Consider the following 16,415-nt stretch of genomic DNA (forward strand, 5'->3'; position numbering starts at 1 on the left):
GTTTCAGATCCCTACTTTCCTGTGACACAGTGGTTTTTTGAGTGCAATAGACGTATTATTGTCAATGACTGGCCTGTGGGATTTAGATTACACTGGAGAAATACTTAAAAAATAAAATAAAATCCATACCTTGACAAAACTAAAACCTTTAGTGACTGCTATCAATAAAACAAGAACATAAACCTTTACTTTGATAAATATAAGGCAATAATAATTTTAATTTTTATTATTAAATTTTAATAATTTTTAAAAAAGAACTGCGTGACAAAAGAAAATTCGAACGAGTCCCTTAGAATGGAAAAAAAAGTCATTTCAAAAAGCAATCACTATTTCAAACAAACAGAACTGTACTTTGCAGCCTTAGCTTTGCTAGGAACACTGGACACCTAGATGAAATGAACGAAGAGTCCAAGGAACGCTTAAATCCATAGTAAAAACAAATTTAACGATTGTGAATTAAAATTCACAGAAGCAGCTGGGCGCAGTGGCGGACTCTGTAATCCCAGTGGCTCGCCAGGCTGAGACAGGAAGCTCGCGAGTTCAAAGCCAGCCTCAGCAACAGCGAGGTGATAAGCAACACATTGAGACCCTGTCTCTAAATAAAATACCAAAAAATGAGTTCGGGACCACAGGAGCAAAGAAGCCTTTCCACCACCGGAACAATGGGAGTTGTAGTCGGTATAGTAGGAAGGCTTTTCGTCGGAATCAAATTTCTTGGGTTAGTGCTCAATGGACGGAGAATCGTTAGGTCCAATTCAGTGTTCTGTGTCCTCATTGGACCTGTCTATTGAGTACTTAGTGCATTTCCCTAATGTGCCAATGAACGATTAGCTGTAAGACGGCTTTCGTTGATTGGATACTTTTCCTCGCGGTGAACTCATTACCAGCCAATAGGAAGGCAGAGCCGGCGGAGGTGACAGGGTCACTGAGGGAGAGTCTGCAGAGCCTTCCCCGCTAGCGCCTTCGCTCTTGGGCACCTGGAGTTATTCCGGTTGACTGCGATTACTGAAACCACGGCTGCGAACCGAGGGTTTCGCTCAGCTCTGCCTGGATACCTCTACCTCATCTGTAGCTGTGATCCTGATGGTGCGGCAGGCTGTGGTTTCTTAAAGCTCTGGAGCGGTATGTAGGGTCCAGGGGCGGCAGACAAAGCCGTGGAGTGGGAAGGCCGCGAAAAGCGGCCCCTGCCCTTAGGCGGGGAATCCACCCGAGCGGGCGCGTCAGCCTGCTTTCCAGTCAGGATCCAGTAGTTCGTCCCAAGGAGGCGCTTTGAAATGCCCTGCTCGCGTGTACTTTATGAAGATGTTAGCTTTCTTTCCGTCTTCCCTACATCCAACTTTTACCAGTCCTAGCATTGTTAGTAATGGGTGTCATCTCGCGTCTTCATCTCTTCAATTTGTTCTTAGGTGACTTTTCTCTGAGTTTGTGCACCCGCATGTCTCCAAAGAGCGGAAGGACATGCTTGGGTTTGACCTAATTAAAGAGAGACCAGTATTCACGTCTGTGTATTTTTAAAAAACTGTTCTTTGGGGTGGTTTGTGCTCTTGGCAACTCCTTTCGTGATCTATCCCGACGCTCACGGGCCACCGCACCAAGTGTTGTGCGTGTTTGGCGATTGCCAGCATTCTATTTTACCATATCGCCATTCTTATTTTCTTAGATCCTGGTATCATTCAAGATTGTTATATGAGAAGTTGAAACTCAAAGAAGGTAACTCCTTGCTAGAAAGGAGAAAGCCAGATCTGATCTTAATGCTTGTTATATATTTTCTTAATCCCGCTCAATTCAATAAGGAATTAGTTTGTGTGTCCTCTGCAGCATGTGAGAGATAAGTATTTCTCTGAGTTGAATAGTGAATCTTGGCTGAAAGGAAAGAAAATCTTTCAGGCCACTGCCGGTTTACAGGTGTTTCACATTGTATCCTGCTCCTTGCTTCTAGAAGTGTGGCTTCCTGACAAGTAGCCCAAGCCTCATCTGGAAGCATGCTGGAAATGCTGAATCTCAGGTCCTGCTCCACCTACTGAATCGGAATTTGCTTTAAAACAGGATCCCTTACGTGATCAGAGTGCTTATTTTAAGTCTAGGGAACATTCATTGTCCCCTAATGGTTCGTCCAAATTGAACTAAGAAAAAAAAAAGAAAGAAAATACAGTATAGTCTCTTGTGGATAAAACTGGAATGTAAAAAGACAAGGAAAAAGTTTTTTCACACTTTTATCATTTCATAATGAGTCTATGATTTTTAAAAATATATCTGTATTCTCAATTTTAGCTTGGCAGCCAAAACTCTTAAAATAGGCATGAATATTTAAACTGTGATTCAGAACTATCCTGTAAGACATCAGGTGCTGGTTTTAAAAAGTAAAAAAGCAAACTAAGACATAAGAAATGTTAAATACTACTGCTGACAATTAAAATTTCAAGAACCTTCTGTTTATCCACATACAATCTGTGCACAGTCTAGCTCCTCACCACAATCTGCCCTCTCCCACTCCAAATTGTGTTTGATGTATTAAGAACTTTCAATTAGTTTCTTTGGAAGAAAGGGGTAAATTTACTTCTGCTTTTTTTTTTTTTTCCAGTTTATTCATTTAGTTATCTGATAAAACTGATATCTAGTCTCAAATAATCTTATTGATAATCTTATATTGATCAATAATTAAAAAAAGGCTCTTGTAGGATTTTAATGTTCAGGGTTTTATTCAGATGTTCATAGCCAACATTTAAAAAAATTCATTTATAGACCAATGTAAAATTTGTGCCATAAACTAACTGGAGTGTGTATTAAAATAAATCTTGGATTGGGAAGTGAAATGGATCAAATTATATTTTTATATATGCCACAAGGAAACCCACCATTTTGTATAATTAACATGCACCAATAAAAACATAAAAAGAAGACCCCCAAAAAAAGTCTTTTGTGTTCTACCTCCATAGATTCCTACTTAGGTCTGGGGTAGGGCCTAGGAATTTGCATATTAACAAAATATTTTGATGTAAGCCATTCAGGTCCACACTTCTTGGCATTAGTGTTTTTGATTTAAAAAAAAAAAAAAAAAACTATAGAAAACAAACTTACTTGCTCTTGAGCCTAATACTCATTGTAGAAGAAGGTAGGGGAAGTTTTTGTTTTATGGTTCATTGGCTGCTGTAATATTGCTTAGATAAGCATGTCAGGTTATTTAAAAGTTATTTTGAAGTTTTTCCCCTAGCCTTTAAAGACAAGTATTTCTGCTGGGTTGAGGCACAGGCAAGATGGTTTCGGGGCTTCTTGATTTACAGCCTTCTTTGAGCCTTTCTTTTTCCCCAGAGGAGCTTATCTTTTGTAGACTTGAAGGGTTTTTGTTTTAGATGGGGGGGAACAAAAATAAAAGCTCTCAGCTGGTCACTTTTCCCTGAGGCACTTGTTTCAGGCTCAGAAATGCTCTAAGGGGAAAAAAGCACTGGCAGTGTTACAGTTTAAGAAAGTATAGCAAAGGTTACAAGCTTGAAGTATATTGTCTATTGTAACTTTAGTGTTAAAGTATGTATTACTAAAAAGGGATTTATTAGGCTATGGAGGGTGACATATGTTCTTTAAATATTGTGTACATGTGTCTAACATGCTTTCGTTATTCAACTTATATTCATTTTATTTTTCTCAAACTGGAATTGCTAATTTAATGTTTTTGCGATTTAGATTCATCTGTTTCTTTATAAAGATGTTGTTATCCTGGTTATTTAATAAATATTATAATATACCTCAGCATCCTAGAATTAATTTTGCAAACCTTTTCTACAGAATTTATGAAGATTTTATTCATGTACATGACATAGAAGATGAACTCTTCCTCCTCCACCATGAATGAAGAACCTGATGCTCTATCAGTAGTTAACCAGCTACGAGATTTGGCAGCAGATCCACTGAATAGAAGAGCCATTGTTCAAGATCAGGGATGTTTGCCTGGCCTTATTTTATTTATGGACCACCCAAACCCCTCTGTTGTCCACTCAGCTTTGCTTGTAAGTTGCCTTTAGTATTCATTTTGGAAATAAGGAGAATTTGAAAAGGTATCAGATGAACATGGTAAAAAATTAAAAGAAACTAAGGCAAATAATAGTCCCTTTTCCACAAATGGTACGTTGGTTTTTATTTTTTTAACACGAGTGGCAGCACTACATATGTGAAATGTTCTACAACTTCCTATTTTTCAGTTAACAAGATGTCTTTTTTGTGTGTGTGTATGAGACTGGAGATTGAACCCTGCTTAACCACTGAGCTGTCTTCAGCCCTTTTTTTTTGGTTCCAGGGAAAGAACCCAGGCACTTAACCACTGAGCCACATCCACAGTCCTTTTTAATTTTTTTATTTTTGAGACAGGATCTTGCTAAATTGTTGAGGCTGGCTTTGAACCTGTGATCCTCCTTCCTCAGCCTTTTAAGCCACTAGGATTACAGGCATGTGCCACTGTACCCAGCCCCAGCCCTCTTTTTTTTATTTAGATAGACTCACTGTGTTGTTGAGGCTGACCTCAAACTTGGGATCATCCTGCCTCAGCCTCCTGAGTAGCAGGCTTGTTTTCTTTTGTTTTTGAGATAGGTCTCTCTCTCTGTGTTACTGAGGCTGGGCTGGAATTCCTGAGTTCAAGTGATTTCTCCCCTGCCTCTGTCTCCAGAATATTTGAGACTATAGGCATGTGCCACTGTGTTGAGCTAATTACCAGTTTCCTTATTTGCAATGTTGGGGATCAAACCCAGTGTATACTAAGCAAGTGCTGTACCACTAAGCTCTATTCACAATTTATCTAGTTAATAAGAAATCTTGAGGATTGTATCATATTAGTGTAGGTAGATGCTCAAAATAAAATATCACTTTTTGAGGAGGGGAGCGATGCTAGGGATTGAATTCAGGGCCTTAGGCTTGCTAAGCACATACTTTACCAAGATCACCCACAAGCCCAAGAAAGAATTTACTCTTTTGTTTTTATTTTATGTCTTTATAGACTATAAATCATATTCCATCATACAGTTTGCATTTTTAAAGTCTACAATTCAGTGACTTTTAGCATGTTCACCTAGTTGTGCAGCCATTACCACAGTCAGTTTTAAAGTGTTTTTTCACCTCAGAGAGAAACTATATTTTTTACCCTTTACTCCCCAGGCCTCTAATCCCTTGGAAACCTCTAATGTACTTTCTCTTTGTCCATTGTATGAATTTGTCATATTTTGTTTATCCATTCATAAGTTGATGGACATGGCACTTGTTATTTTGATATGAGAAGGAAAGGTAAGGAAAAGAGAAAATTATGTAGGATCATAGCCAACAATGCAAAAAACATCATATTTTAAGAAAAATATGGGGGTTAGAAAAACATGTAAAAGACAATGCAGTCAGACAAATCCGATGGTGATCATTTATTTTTTTAATAAATTTATTTATTTGTTTTAGTTAGATATATATGACAGCAGAATGCATTTTGATTCATTGTACACAACTGCGGAACAACTTTTCATTTCTCTACATGATGTAGCATCGCACCATATGTACAGTCATACATGTACCTAGGGTAATAATGTCCATCGCATTCCACCGTCTTTCCTGCCCCCATACTCTCTCCCCTCCCCTCTCTTCTCCATCAAAGTTTCTTCATTTTTCCATGCCCCCCCCATTATGGATCAGCATCCAGTTATCAGAGAGAACATTTGGCCTTTGGTTTTTTGGGATTGGCTTATTTCGGTTAGCATGATATTCTCCATCTCCATCCTTTTACTTGCAAATGCCATGCTGAGTAATATTCCATTGTGTGTATATACCCAGAATGTGATAATTTCTTGAAGGCAGATCATCTAGTTCCTTGAACAGTAACTGGCATTAGAAAGACTACTAGAGGGATGTTAGTAACAATTATAGATTAAACAACACGAAAGAGACTTGCTAACCACGTGTAATATGTGGATGTGATTTGGATCCTACTTTGAAAAAGTCAACCATAAACAAGTTTTAAATAGCTGGAAATGAATAGGGATCAGCTAGCACATGATGTTAAAAATTATTACCTCAGCAGGGCATTAAAATTATATTATTAAGTTAATTTTGAAAAAATTTCTTAGGGATCTACTGAAATCTTTACAAATGGGATGATGTGATATCCTTTTGTTATAAAATACACCATTGTGATTATGAGCAGGGAAGACAAATGAAATAAGATTACCAAATGGTTGATAATTGTTGAAGCTGGACATAGTTTGCCCACCCTATCTTTTCTCTGCTTTTGTGTTCTCTAAAATATTTATAACAAAAAATGTTTAAAAGCAAATTAATAAAAATTTTGCTTACCATTCTTTACTTAAAGATTCATTGTAAAGTTCATATTTAATATAATTTCACAAGATTGTACCAGAAAATATGCTTTTCCTTTTAGAAAATCAAACTGTATAATATGAGTTTCCTATTTGCCTTCACAGAATGAAATTTTATGGGCAAAACTGACATTAATATAAGAAATTAACAGTAGTTACAAATAAGAAAAATTCCATGGCTCCTAGTTTGAGTCCAATTTTAGTAAGAAATACAATATGAATGAGAAGAGAGAGGGTGGTGGTCTCTAGATAGGGACTTGGGACTGAAGGAAGGAAGTTTTTTTGTTTGTTTGTTTTAATTTTTTATTTTGAGACTGAGTCTCATCAAGTTGCCCAGGCTGGCCTTGAACTTATTTATAGGTTCTCCAATCATTCTTCCAAGTTGGTGGAATTGCAGGGGTGCACTACTGTGTCCAACTGTTTTGCTTTGTTTTACTAGACTAGCCTTGAATATATGTAAATTCAGAAGCCAGGGGCTGATAGAGCAGGAAAATTTTGAGAAGAAGGATTTCCTAATTATAGAAAATGCGAAAGGTTGCTAAAGAGGAACGGTAAGATTGCTCAGCAGTGTTGGTACTGATTAGTTTGGTAGCATTGGATTGATATGAAGCTTAAGATTTGGTTATAAAACTTCTTTCTGTATGGCTTCAGGTCTGGTAGAGACAGTAAGAACCAAATAGTTGGTCCATGATTTGGCTGGGTAAGTTGAGCAAAATGACTATACAAGGAAATTTAGGATCTTGGCACCAGAGTGGTTGAAATGATAGACTGGGTGCTAGAAAGTAAAGTCTTACAGGGATAGAGCTAAGGAGAAAGAACAGGGATCGGTAGGCAAGAGTTCCCAATTACATTGACAGATAGATGGGGTGTTTTCATAATTCTCTTATTCTAGTAGTCAGCTTATTTTTGTTATACCCTTTTGTTTTTATTTTAGTTTATTTAATGGTTACTGTAGGTTTTACAGTATGCATTTTTACTTATTTTATATTTGTGGTATTGAGGATTGAACTCAGGTTCCCTTTACCAATGAGCTATGTCCCCAGTCCTCCTTCATGTTTTGACTCAGGATCTGCTAAGTTGCCCAGACTGACCTCAAACTTGCAATTCTTCTGCCTCAGCATCCCTAGTCTCTGGAATTACATCTGTGTGCTGCCTTGCCTGACTCAGTCAACCTTTAAATAAAGCACATGTTTTATGTATAGTGTAAGAATCACAAGACAATATATTTTTATTTCTTTCTTCCATCCTTCATACTGGTTTTGTCATACATTTGACTTTACACATGTTTAAACCCCTACAGTATGTATGATTGGGTATGTATATGTATGGATATATGTGTATTTTTTTTCTTTCTTTCTCTCTGTGCTTCATTTTGAGTACTTTTATTACCACATTTTAAAGTTCACTGATTTTTTTCTTTCCCATAAATTCTAAACTTATTAATCTGTCTAGTGTGCTTTTCTTTTCATATTTAATGTTTTTGTCTTATAGAAGTTTCATGTGAATCCTGTTAATATCTTCCATCTCTCTCCTAACCATGTTCATGTTTTTCTACTCATCCTTGAACATATAGAGCATATTGATAACAACTATTCTGATGTCTTTATCTCCTAATCACATCATTTCTATTATATCTTGTTTTGTTTCTGTTGATTCCTTTTTTTTCTCTCCTCTCTGGTTATGGGTCATATTTTCCTCCATTTTTTCATGCCTGGTAATTTCTAATCAAATGCTAGATATTAAAAATTTTATGGTTTGGGATATTTGGATTCTTTTGATATTCCTATAAATATTCTCGAACATTGTTCTGGGTTGCCATTTAATTACTTGGGACTATTTGATTCTTTTAATATTTGCCTTGAGCTTTGTTAGAGTAAAGTAAGCTTTATTCTGTAGTAACTGCATTGCTTAGGTGAAGCTCTTCTGAGGGTTCTCTCTGATGTCTCAGACTATGGTGAAGTCTCTGTACTTCATAGATAAGTAATATTCCAGACTGTTCCCAGCCAGTTGTGATCTCTTAAGAATTGTTTTCCTTACTTCCTGGTGGCCAAGTGTCCTTTTATCCCAAGCACGTGCAGATCAGTATCAAACTGAAGATTCTTGGGCACCCCTGTAGATATCTATAACTCTTCTTGGAGTACACATCCTTCCTACCTGTTATTCTGCTCTGGAAATTCTAGCTATTCCAACCTCTTCAAGTTGGATCTCTGTCTTCCAAACTTAGAAAGACCACTAGGCTCCATTTGGATTTCCCCTCTTTATAGTCTAGAAACTATCACCAAAGCAGGAAAATGGAGCAATTGTAGGACCTACCTCATTATTTCTCTTTTATTAGGGATTACAGACTTGAACAGTGTCTGAACACAATGGTCCTGTTTTTTTAATGGAGAGAGGGCAGTTCCCATTGCAGTCAAACTTTTTTGGGATGAGTTTGAAGTCACAGTAGGAGTTTTTACAGAAGGGAAAGAGGTTGTTAAGTTTTTAATTTCATAGATGGTGGTACATTTTTTGTTATAGACCAAACCCTTTGGAAATGGAAAGCAAAGGACCATTGTAAATGTGAAAGGTCAATGAACAGAGATGGCAGAATTTTGGATAGCATAGTCCATAAAGATACTCCCATGAGAATTAGGTACCAGAGTCTTCAGTGAATGATGAGTGATTAGAAAGTCTATAGATGACAGCAATATTTATATATAAAGGAGAAAGCCTAAATGAGATGCTTAAAGAAGCAGTATGTGAAGGAAGTACTTTTGTAAAAATGTACTTTAAATATTAAGAATAAAAACACACTGAAAAATTAGTGAACTCACAAAATAGAAAATTTGTGAGCTTTAGTTCATGTTCTGTTTTTCACTTTAAATGTGAATTGTTGTAAAACTAGAATCTGTTCATATAAAGATGGTTGTATGTTTTGTCCCCCTCAGCAATTTGTTTTAATTTCCATGTAAAAAGCATCTAGAAAGTTAATGGCTATTGGGACTACTACTTGAGACTGATAAGTAGAATATAGTTTCTTGTGTCCTTGTCAAGATGAAGTAAAACCAGAACAACTTGATTTTGACCTTGCAGATAAGCTAGGAAGTTTTATTCCAAAGAACAGATTTAGCCTCTACAGATCAGAGGATCATTTCAGAGACTGTATCATACACTTAAAATTTCTAAACACTCCAAAACCAATTGATTCTAAAAATTGAAATCTTATTTTCTCTTTTTTCTTGCAATTAGTGTAGAGATTTTAATTTTAAACGTCCTGGACATGTGAATAACCTATTCCTGTTGCTGCTTTAGGCTCTTCGATACTTGGCGGAATGTCGTGCCAACAGAGAAAAGATGAAAGGAGAATTGGGTATGATGTTAAGCTTGCAAAATGTTATACAGAAGTAAGTACAATATATAGTGTCCCTCATGTAGTAGAAAAATGGGTCTTGTTATAATTCACTGACATTATTTTCTATTTTTATTCATTTATTTTATTTGAAATTTTAAAAGGTGTACTTTTTTAGGTCCTATGTCCAAACATATTTTGATGGTTAATTTTATGGTTTTGATAAACATTGATAGTAACAATAATCCATATGAAAATGTTTGATTTTATTTAAATGTGAGACAACACTACTTATGAATAATTTTTTAAGAAGAAAAAATCATATATTTAGGTATATATAAATTGATTGCCAGGAAAGCAACATTTGATGATATGTAGTGTGGGACAGTATTCTTTGTTACTTCATCTTGGTTTTACTCAAAAGAACTTTCATTGGGATCATGGTAATAAAAGTACTTCCGGTGAAATTTTCATGAACCTCATTGAGAGATTTCTTGGAGACTTAAGAGACTTGGTTTTGAATGAGTAGTTTGTGTATATCTTTAACAGGTATAGTTACTGATATTGGAAATATGTGGTACAAATAAATAGATGTGGGAACTTAGGTTAAAAATAATGTTGAAATATTAATATATACTTTATATTTGAACTTCACAAATTCAGAGTAGAGATACCATTGATTAGCCTATAAAACTTCCTTACCTTGGTTGACTCAAGGATGTGGTTGTATGTATGAAAAATGAGAAATATGTTAGTAAAATAGTAGGGAAACTGCTTTTATGTATGTAAGAGAAATGGTGTCAGTACAAGTCTTTATCTTGGCAATCATCATACTAAAATGGAAGTAGGAATAAATGAGTTGTATTGTGGGATAAAGTCTATAAAGTTAAAGAGAGATGAAGCAAAATTAGGCAGAGAAAGTCTCTAGACCACAATGCAGATTTGACATCTTTGAAAGAAGAAAGCAAGCTGAATGGGACAAGGACACTTGCATATTACAATACAGGTCTGACAGCCAATTCAGTGGGCAGTTCTAAGCAAAGATTGCCCTTTAGAGGAGTCCCACGTTGAGTAGAAATGGCCAGATTTTTGTACCCTCATTAGTCAGTCATTGACTGGAGAATATCTGGGAAGAACACCTCCTTGGGTTTGTAATGGATCTGAAAGCCACTATTGTTGGTTATTCTGTGACTGTAGCAGAAGGGCAAAGACTTTCTTGAAGGGAGATCTATCCAGTGTATCTACATGGCTTCTGCAAGTGGCTTATTTTTTAAATTCATATGTGAACTATATATTTTTAGAGCAAAACGTGAGCATTGTTTACTCCTCTGATAGTAAGAGATACATATTCATTAATACTTCATTATAATTTGGTTCTATAGCCCTTTTAAAAGTGGGGATATAATGTAATAATTTTAATATACATTTTGCAGTTCATTTGGCTGTTGGATATCTCAGATTTGAAGGTTGACTTTAAAGATTTTTAAAAGTTATCTTTGTTTACCAGTATTACCATCTTAGAAGTTTATTAATGTATTTGGATTCTATGTTAGTGTGGTTATCAGAAGGTTAATGAACTGTGTTGTAGCTTGTAAATATCAAAATTATGAAGTGTTAGAATCAAGTTTTGGTTCAGCATGTTTAATATTGTATTGTGAACTTCCTCATGACTTGGCATGATATTCTATTTTAAATAAATTAAATTGCTCTGGTATTTTTATTATAATTCCTTTTCTACTTGTTTGTTTCTTTTCCTTCTTTCTCTTATGTAGTACTGGAGATTGAGGCACTCTATCATTAAGCTAGATTCCCAGCCCTTTTTATTTTTTATTTTTAGACAGGGTCTCACTAAGTTGCTGTTACCTCATCTCTCTGGACCACTGGGATTACGGGCCTGTGCTACTCTGCCTAGCTACTTGGCTTGTTTTGGATACTTCTGTATGTATTTGTATAATAGTAGTGACACTGTAAATGTCTATTCTTTAAATATTATTTTGCATTTTCTTTTCCTTTTTCTTGTTTTTCTGATTCTGGGCATTGAACCCAGGGGCACTCTACCACTGAACTACATCCTTAGCCCTTTTTTATTTTTTATTTTGAGACAAAGTTTTGCCAAGATTTCAGGCTGGAGCAAACCTGTACTCCTCCTACCTCGACCGCCTGAGTAGATAGGATTATAGGTATACAGCACCTTGCCTAACTTATTTTGCATTTTGACATCTGTGTTACTATATACAGATGACTGATGTATCATTATTTTTAACTGGTATAAATTAATTGGCATTCTATTTTTATGAAATCACCTTGAAAACTGTAGAATACAGTGGATCTATATTGTATACTGAAGTTGCTTTCTTTGATATGATTGTTCCATAAAAACAAGCTGATCAGTACGGGATTAGAAGCACACTTTTAGATTAGCATCTCTCTGTTTGGGAGTACTGAGTTAGGGAAAGAGTTGGTCATGCTGTTATGAACTATGCACCTAAGAAGGTACCAGAGTAGTAATATTCCTCTACTCCAGAACCCAGAAAATTTGTCGTGAAGGGGTACTGCCTTACTAACTAAAGAGCTATCGAGAACCTTATAGCTGGCAGTTATCAAGGGAAACCAGAAAAAATAAAAATAAAAAAAAGGAACTAGGGAGAGAGCATGGAGATTATTCTTCACTTGGGAAGCAGAGAAGAATATTTTATAAAATAGGGAAAATTCTGTATACTGATTTCTTTATCCTTTAGTCTCTGTATTATGCTTTGCTGGAGAATATTGCTGAGATTGTTAACATGTATTCAGCAGCAAAGTTTAGGTTGAGGTCATATTGACATTTACAAGATTGATAATTAGATAGATTTCAAAGTCACTGTCACTTCTGATTCTTTAATTGAAAGAATTTTCAGTTTGTCACTAAGAATGAATCTAACATTATATTCTAATTTTAATCTGTTCTATAAATAAAAACTTGTTATTTGAGATTAGAATCTTTTATATTGTATTTTTGGCCTGAATTCCTTTGCAAAGAGAATATTCAAAATGTCAATTTGGAAGAATGTCTAAATTCAATTTAAAGCACTTGTTAACTAGTATTTTAAGAGTAATACTTCTGATAGACAATGTATTTTCTGAAGCATTGTGGCTGTCTAACATGATGTGAACTATAAAGAAAAGCCACTTTAATAAAATGTGGCATCCTAACTTTAAAATGTCTAATTTCATCTGGGGAACTTACCAGAATTGTCAATTTTGAAATAGTGCCATGATAAATGGTGGTCTGTCATGTGTGGTAGTGGGATTGAACCCAGGGCGCTCTACCACAGAGCTACATCCCTAGCCCTTTTTATTTTGAGACAGTGTTTAATAACTGGGATTACAGGCATATACTGCCACTTGTTAGTTAATGGTTTCTTTTGATTTCCACCTATTAGGTCTTTTAACTTTTTCTACTTTCCTTCTCCCTCCCTCCTTCCCTTCCTCCCCTCCCTTTCCCTTTCTCTCTCTCTCTCTCTCTCATTTAAGTTATTTCTCCCTTATCAGAGCATTTATATATTCTTCCATTCTCTTTCCCGCCTTTATTTTAGTTTTACACTATAGTTAAATGCATAAACTGCTTATTATTAGTCCTTTTGCTGAAGTTTTCCCGGTAAGCTTTTGATTTGTTGAAGCTCAATCTCTAATAGATTGCTCAAGAAAAACTCAACTATTTGACTTCTTTTATGTTTAAAACTATTTCTGTTACCTTGAGACTTGAAGGACAAGTAGACTGGATCCTTGGTTCACCTTTTGTTTTCTTGAGATTCTTGAAATTGTTGCCCCATTTTGCTTTGATTTATATGATGTCTTCAAGAACTCTGGTGCTATTTTGTCTTACAACAGATAAAGATAGTATAGTAGTAGTAGTTTAACAACACATAAGGAGCATTCTTCTGTAGATCCATCCTCTTGTCATGTCATTCTTAATGGCTACAGTTATAGTGTACATCCTTTGCTCCCCCCCCTGCAGTATTTCAACGTGTCTTTTTTTGTGATTGCTTAAAACAGTTCATTGGGGGTTTTTTCCTGTACAAACTCAAATTATAACAATTTTAGGTTTTGTGAAATGTGATCTCTATTTTAACTACTCAGCTCTGCCCTTGTGGGTGAAAACAGGCACAGGCAATAGGATAAACAAACAGGTTTTGACCCAAGGGGCAGAATGTACTTACTTCTGACTTCATTCTTACTAAAACAAGAGCAGTTGCCTTTCTTCTTAGAACCATTTTAAAGTTAAGGTGGTTTTTGTGTTGCAGGATTAGGAATTAGAGGCTGAGGTGTAGCCCAGTGATAGAGTACTTGCTTGGGTTCAATCCCCAGGACCACACACAACACCAATAAAAATTATTGTTGTTATTATTATTATCTGCGATGGGGTCTTACTTTGTGGCTTAGGCTGGTCTTGAACTCCTGGGTTCAAGTGATCCTCCAGCCTCAGCCTCCCTAGGAACTGGGGAGCCACTGCACCTGGCTGGAAAATAATTTTTGATACATAATAAAGGTCAGAGTTCACTTTTCAGTTGTATTTAAAAAGTAACATTTGAATCAGCGTACTGCAGTGACACAGCCACATCAGTGTTTATAGCAGCTCAATTCACAATAGCTAAACTATGGAACCAACTTAGATGCCCTTCAAGTCAGATGAATGGATAAAGAAATTGTATATGTACACAATGGAATATTACTCATCCTTAAAGAAGAATGAAATTATGGCATTTACAGGTAAATGGATGGAACTGCAGAGTATGCTAAGTAAAATAAGCCAAACCCAAAAAACCAAAGGCTGAATGTTTTCTCTGATTAGTGGATGCTGATCCATAATGGGGAGGGGGGGAGTGGTAGGGGGTGTTGGGGCAGGAAGGATAGTGGAATGGAGGAACTTTGGATTGGGCAGAGGGGAGTGTGGGGGCAGGAAGGATGGTGGAATGAGAGGGACATTATTATCGTATATACATGTATGATTGCATGACTGGTGTTTTCTGCACCATGTATAGCCAGGAGAATGAGAAATTGTGCTCTATTTGTGTACAGTGTATCAAAATGCATTCTGCTGTCATGTATAACTAATTAGTACAAATTTTAAAAAATAACATTTTGAAACTTTTCAATATAGACAACTAATTAGTGGTATTTCCAAAGTATAATATAATACAAAAAATGTATTTGATCTTTGTTCCTGATTCCTGACACAGAGCTTCTATAACTCTTAGAATTTTCTGAGTAATAACAGTATTTTTTTTTTTTTTTTTTTTAGTTGTAGATGGACACAGTATCTTTATTTTTATGTGGTGCTGAGTATTGAACAGGGTGCTTCACACATGAGAGGCAAGAGCACTATCACCGAGCTACAAACCCTAGCCAGTGTCTTTTTTGTAAATTCATGTTGAACCCTTTTTGAATCACACATGAGAGTATGCTAATGACTTAGTGTAGGGCCCTAAATAGCTTCAGGACAGACATAGTCACCAGAAAAATGAGTGGCTAGAGGATTGTAACTTTTAGCCCTCTAGGAAGATGGAGAGGTCTAAAGGTAAGCTCTTTAAAGATGCATGAGATTTGGAAAGTTTCTGGGTTGGTCAACATTCAAGGTGTTGGAAATGTGGCATGCCAGGGATAGCATGGGAGCTCCTTGTACCCCCCACCTACCCTTTGTTTTACCTTATATTGTCTCTTTCATCTGGCAGTTCCTGAGTTATATCCTTATATAATAGGCAAGTAAACATAAGAATATTGCCTTCCTGAGTTCAGCAAAGTTAAGAACCTGCAAAGGGAATTTGTGGGAACCTTCACCATATTTATAATCAAGTTGGACAGAAATATAGTTAACCTTGGGCCCCAGTATTTGTGACTGGCATCTGAAATGAGGGAAAGTTTGTAGAAGTGAGACCTTAAACCTGTAAAGACTTACACCAACTCTAAATAGTCAGTGTTAAAGTTGAATTGTAGAATACCCAGCTGGTGTCTAGAGAATTGGAGAAGTGGTTGTTGATATTGGTAAACACCTCCAAAAGTTAGCAATAGGGGGCTGGGGTTGTAGCTTAGTGGTAGAGTGCTTGCCTTGCATGCATGGGTTCAGTCCTCGGAACAACATAAAAATAGGTGAATAAAAGTAAAGATATTGTGTCCATCCACAACTAAAAAAAAAAAAAGAAAAGTTAGCAGTAAAATGAGTCCTGTGAGGTATACCAGAAAGACAGTTAAAATAACAGTGAGACCATCGTATTGATTTTATACCCTTTCAAAATTTTTCCATTTTAAGGAGAAATTGGGGCTGGTGCTGTAGCTCAGTGGTAGAGTGCTTACCTAGCATATATGAAGCCCTGGGTTCAATATCCAGCACTGCAAGGAAAAAAAGTATTAATGACATTAAGAATCTTTCATGGTTTTTCACCAAAAAGGGAGAAAAAAAAGTCTTTTAGAAAGTGGTAAGTGTGTTAAACTATGAAATAGAAATTTAAAATGATTCTGGTGGGAGTAGTTAATATTTCATATGACTATTCTTGCTAATCTAAGTACATACAAACCCATGTGACTATGAAGTTTTGTTGTTAATTCCTAACTTTCTAATAAAAGTAGTGTGAGCAACCTCCTGAAGCTATGATACACTGTCTTAACTGTACATGTACCACTTCTGCAAATTATTTGTATGAATAAATGGCCATTTCCTCCCTTGCTCTGTTGGCTGCTAATGTGGGGACTAGTAGAATAGGTTTATGAAAGAA

At 36.0% G+C, this 16,415-nt stretch overlaps 1 protein-coding gene across 3 annotated transcripts in view; it reads left to right on the forward strand.

Moving 5' to 3' along the window:
• Armc1 (armadillo repeat containing 1) overlaps positions 1-16,415 on the forward strand; it is a 29,588-nt gene that overhangs the window by 3,577 nt on the left and 9,596 nt on the right. The window contains exons 1-3 of one of the 3 annotated variants that reach the window (XM_015485832.2): positions 915-1,122; positions 3,781-4,001; positions 9,630-9,721. In XM_015485832.2, coding sequence (XP_015341318.1) covers positions 3,819-4,001; positions 9,630-9,721 — 275 coding nt within the window. In that variant the 5' untranslated portion in view covers positions 915-1,122; positions 3,781-3,818. Of the gene's footprint in view, positions 1-914; positions 1,123-3,780; positions 4,002-9,629; positions 9,722-16,415 lie in introns of those variants that run through there. The other 2 variants (XM_048783005.1, XM_015485833.2) reach the window with 2 other exon arrangements.

Source organism: Marmota marmota, unplaced genomic scaffold (assembly GCF_001458135.2).
Source record: "Marmota marmota marmota unplaced genomic scaffold, marMar, whole genome shotgun sequence".
Lineage (NCBI taxonomy): Eukaryota > Metazoa > Chordata > Mammalia > Rodentia > Sciuridae > Marmota > Marmota marmota.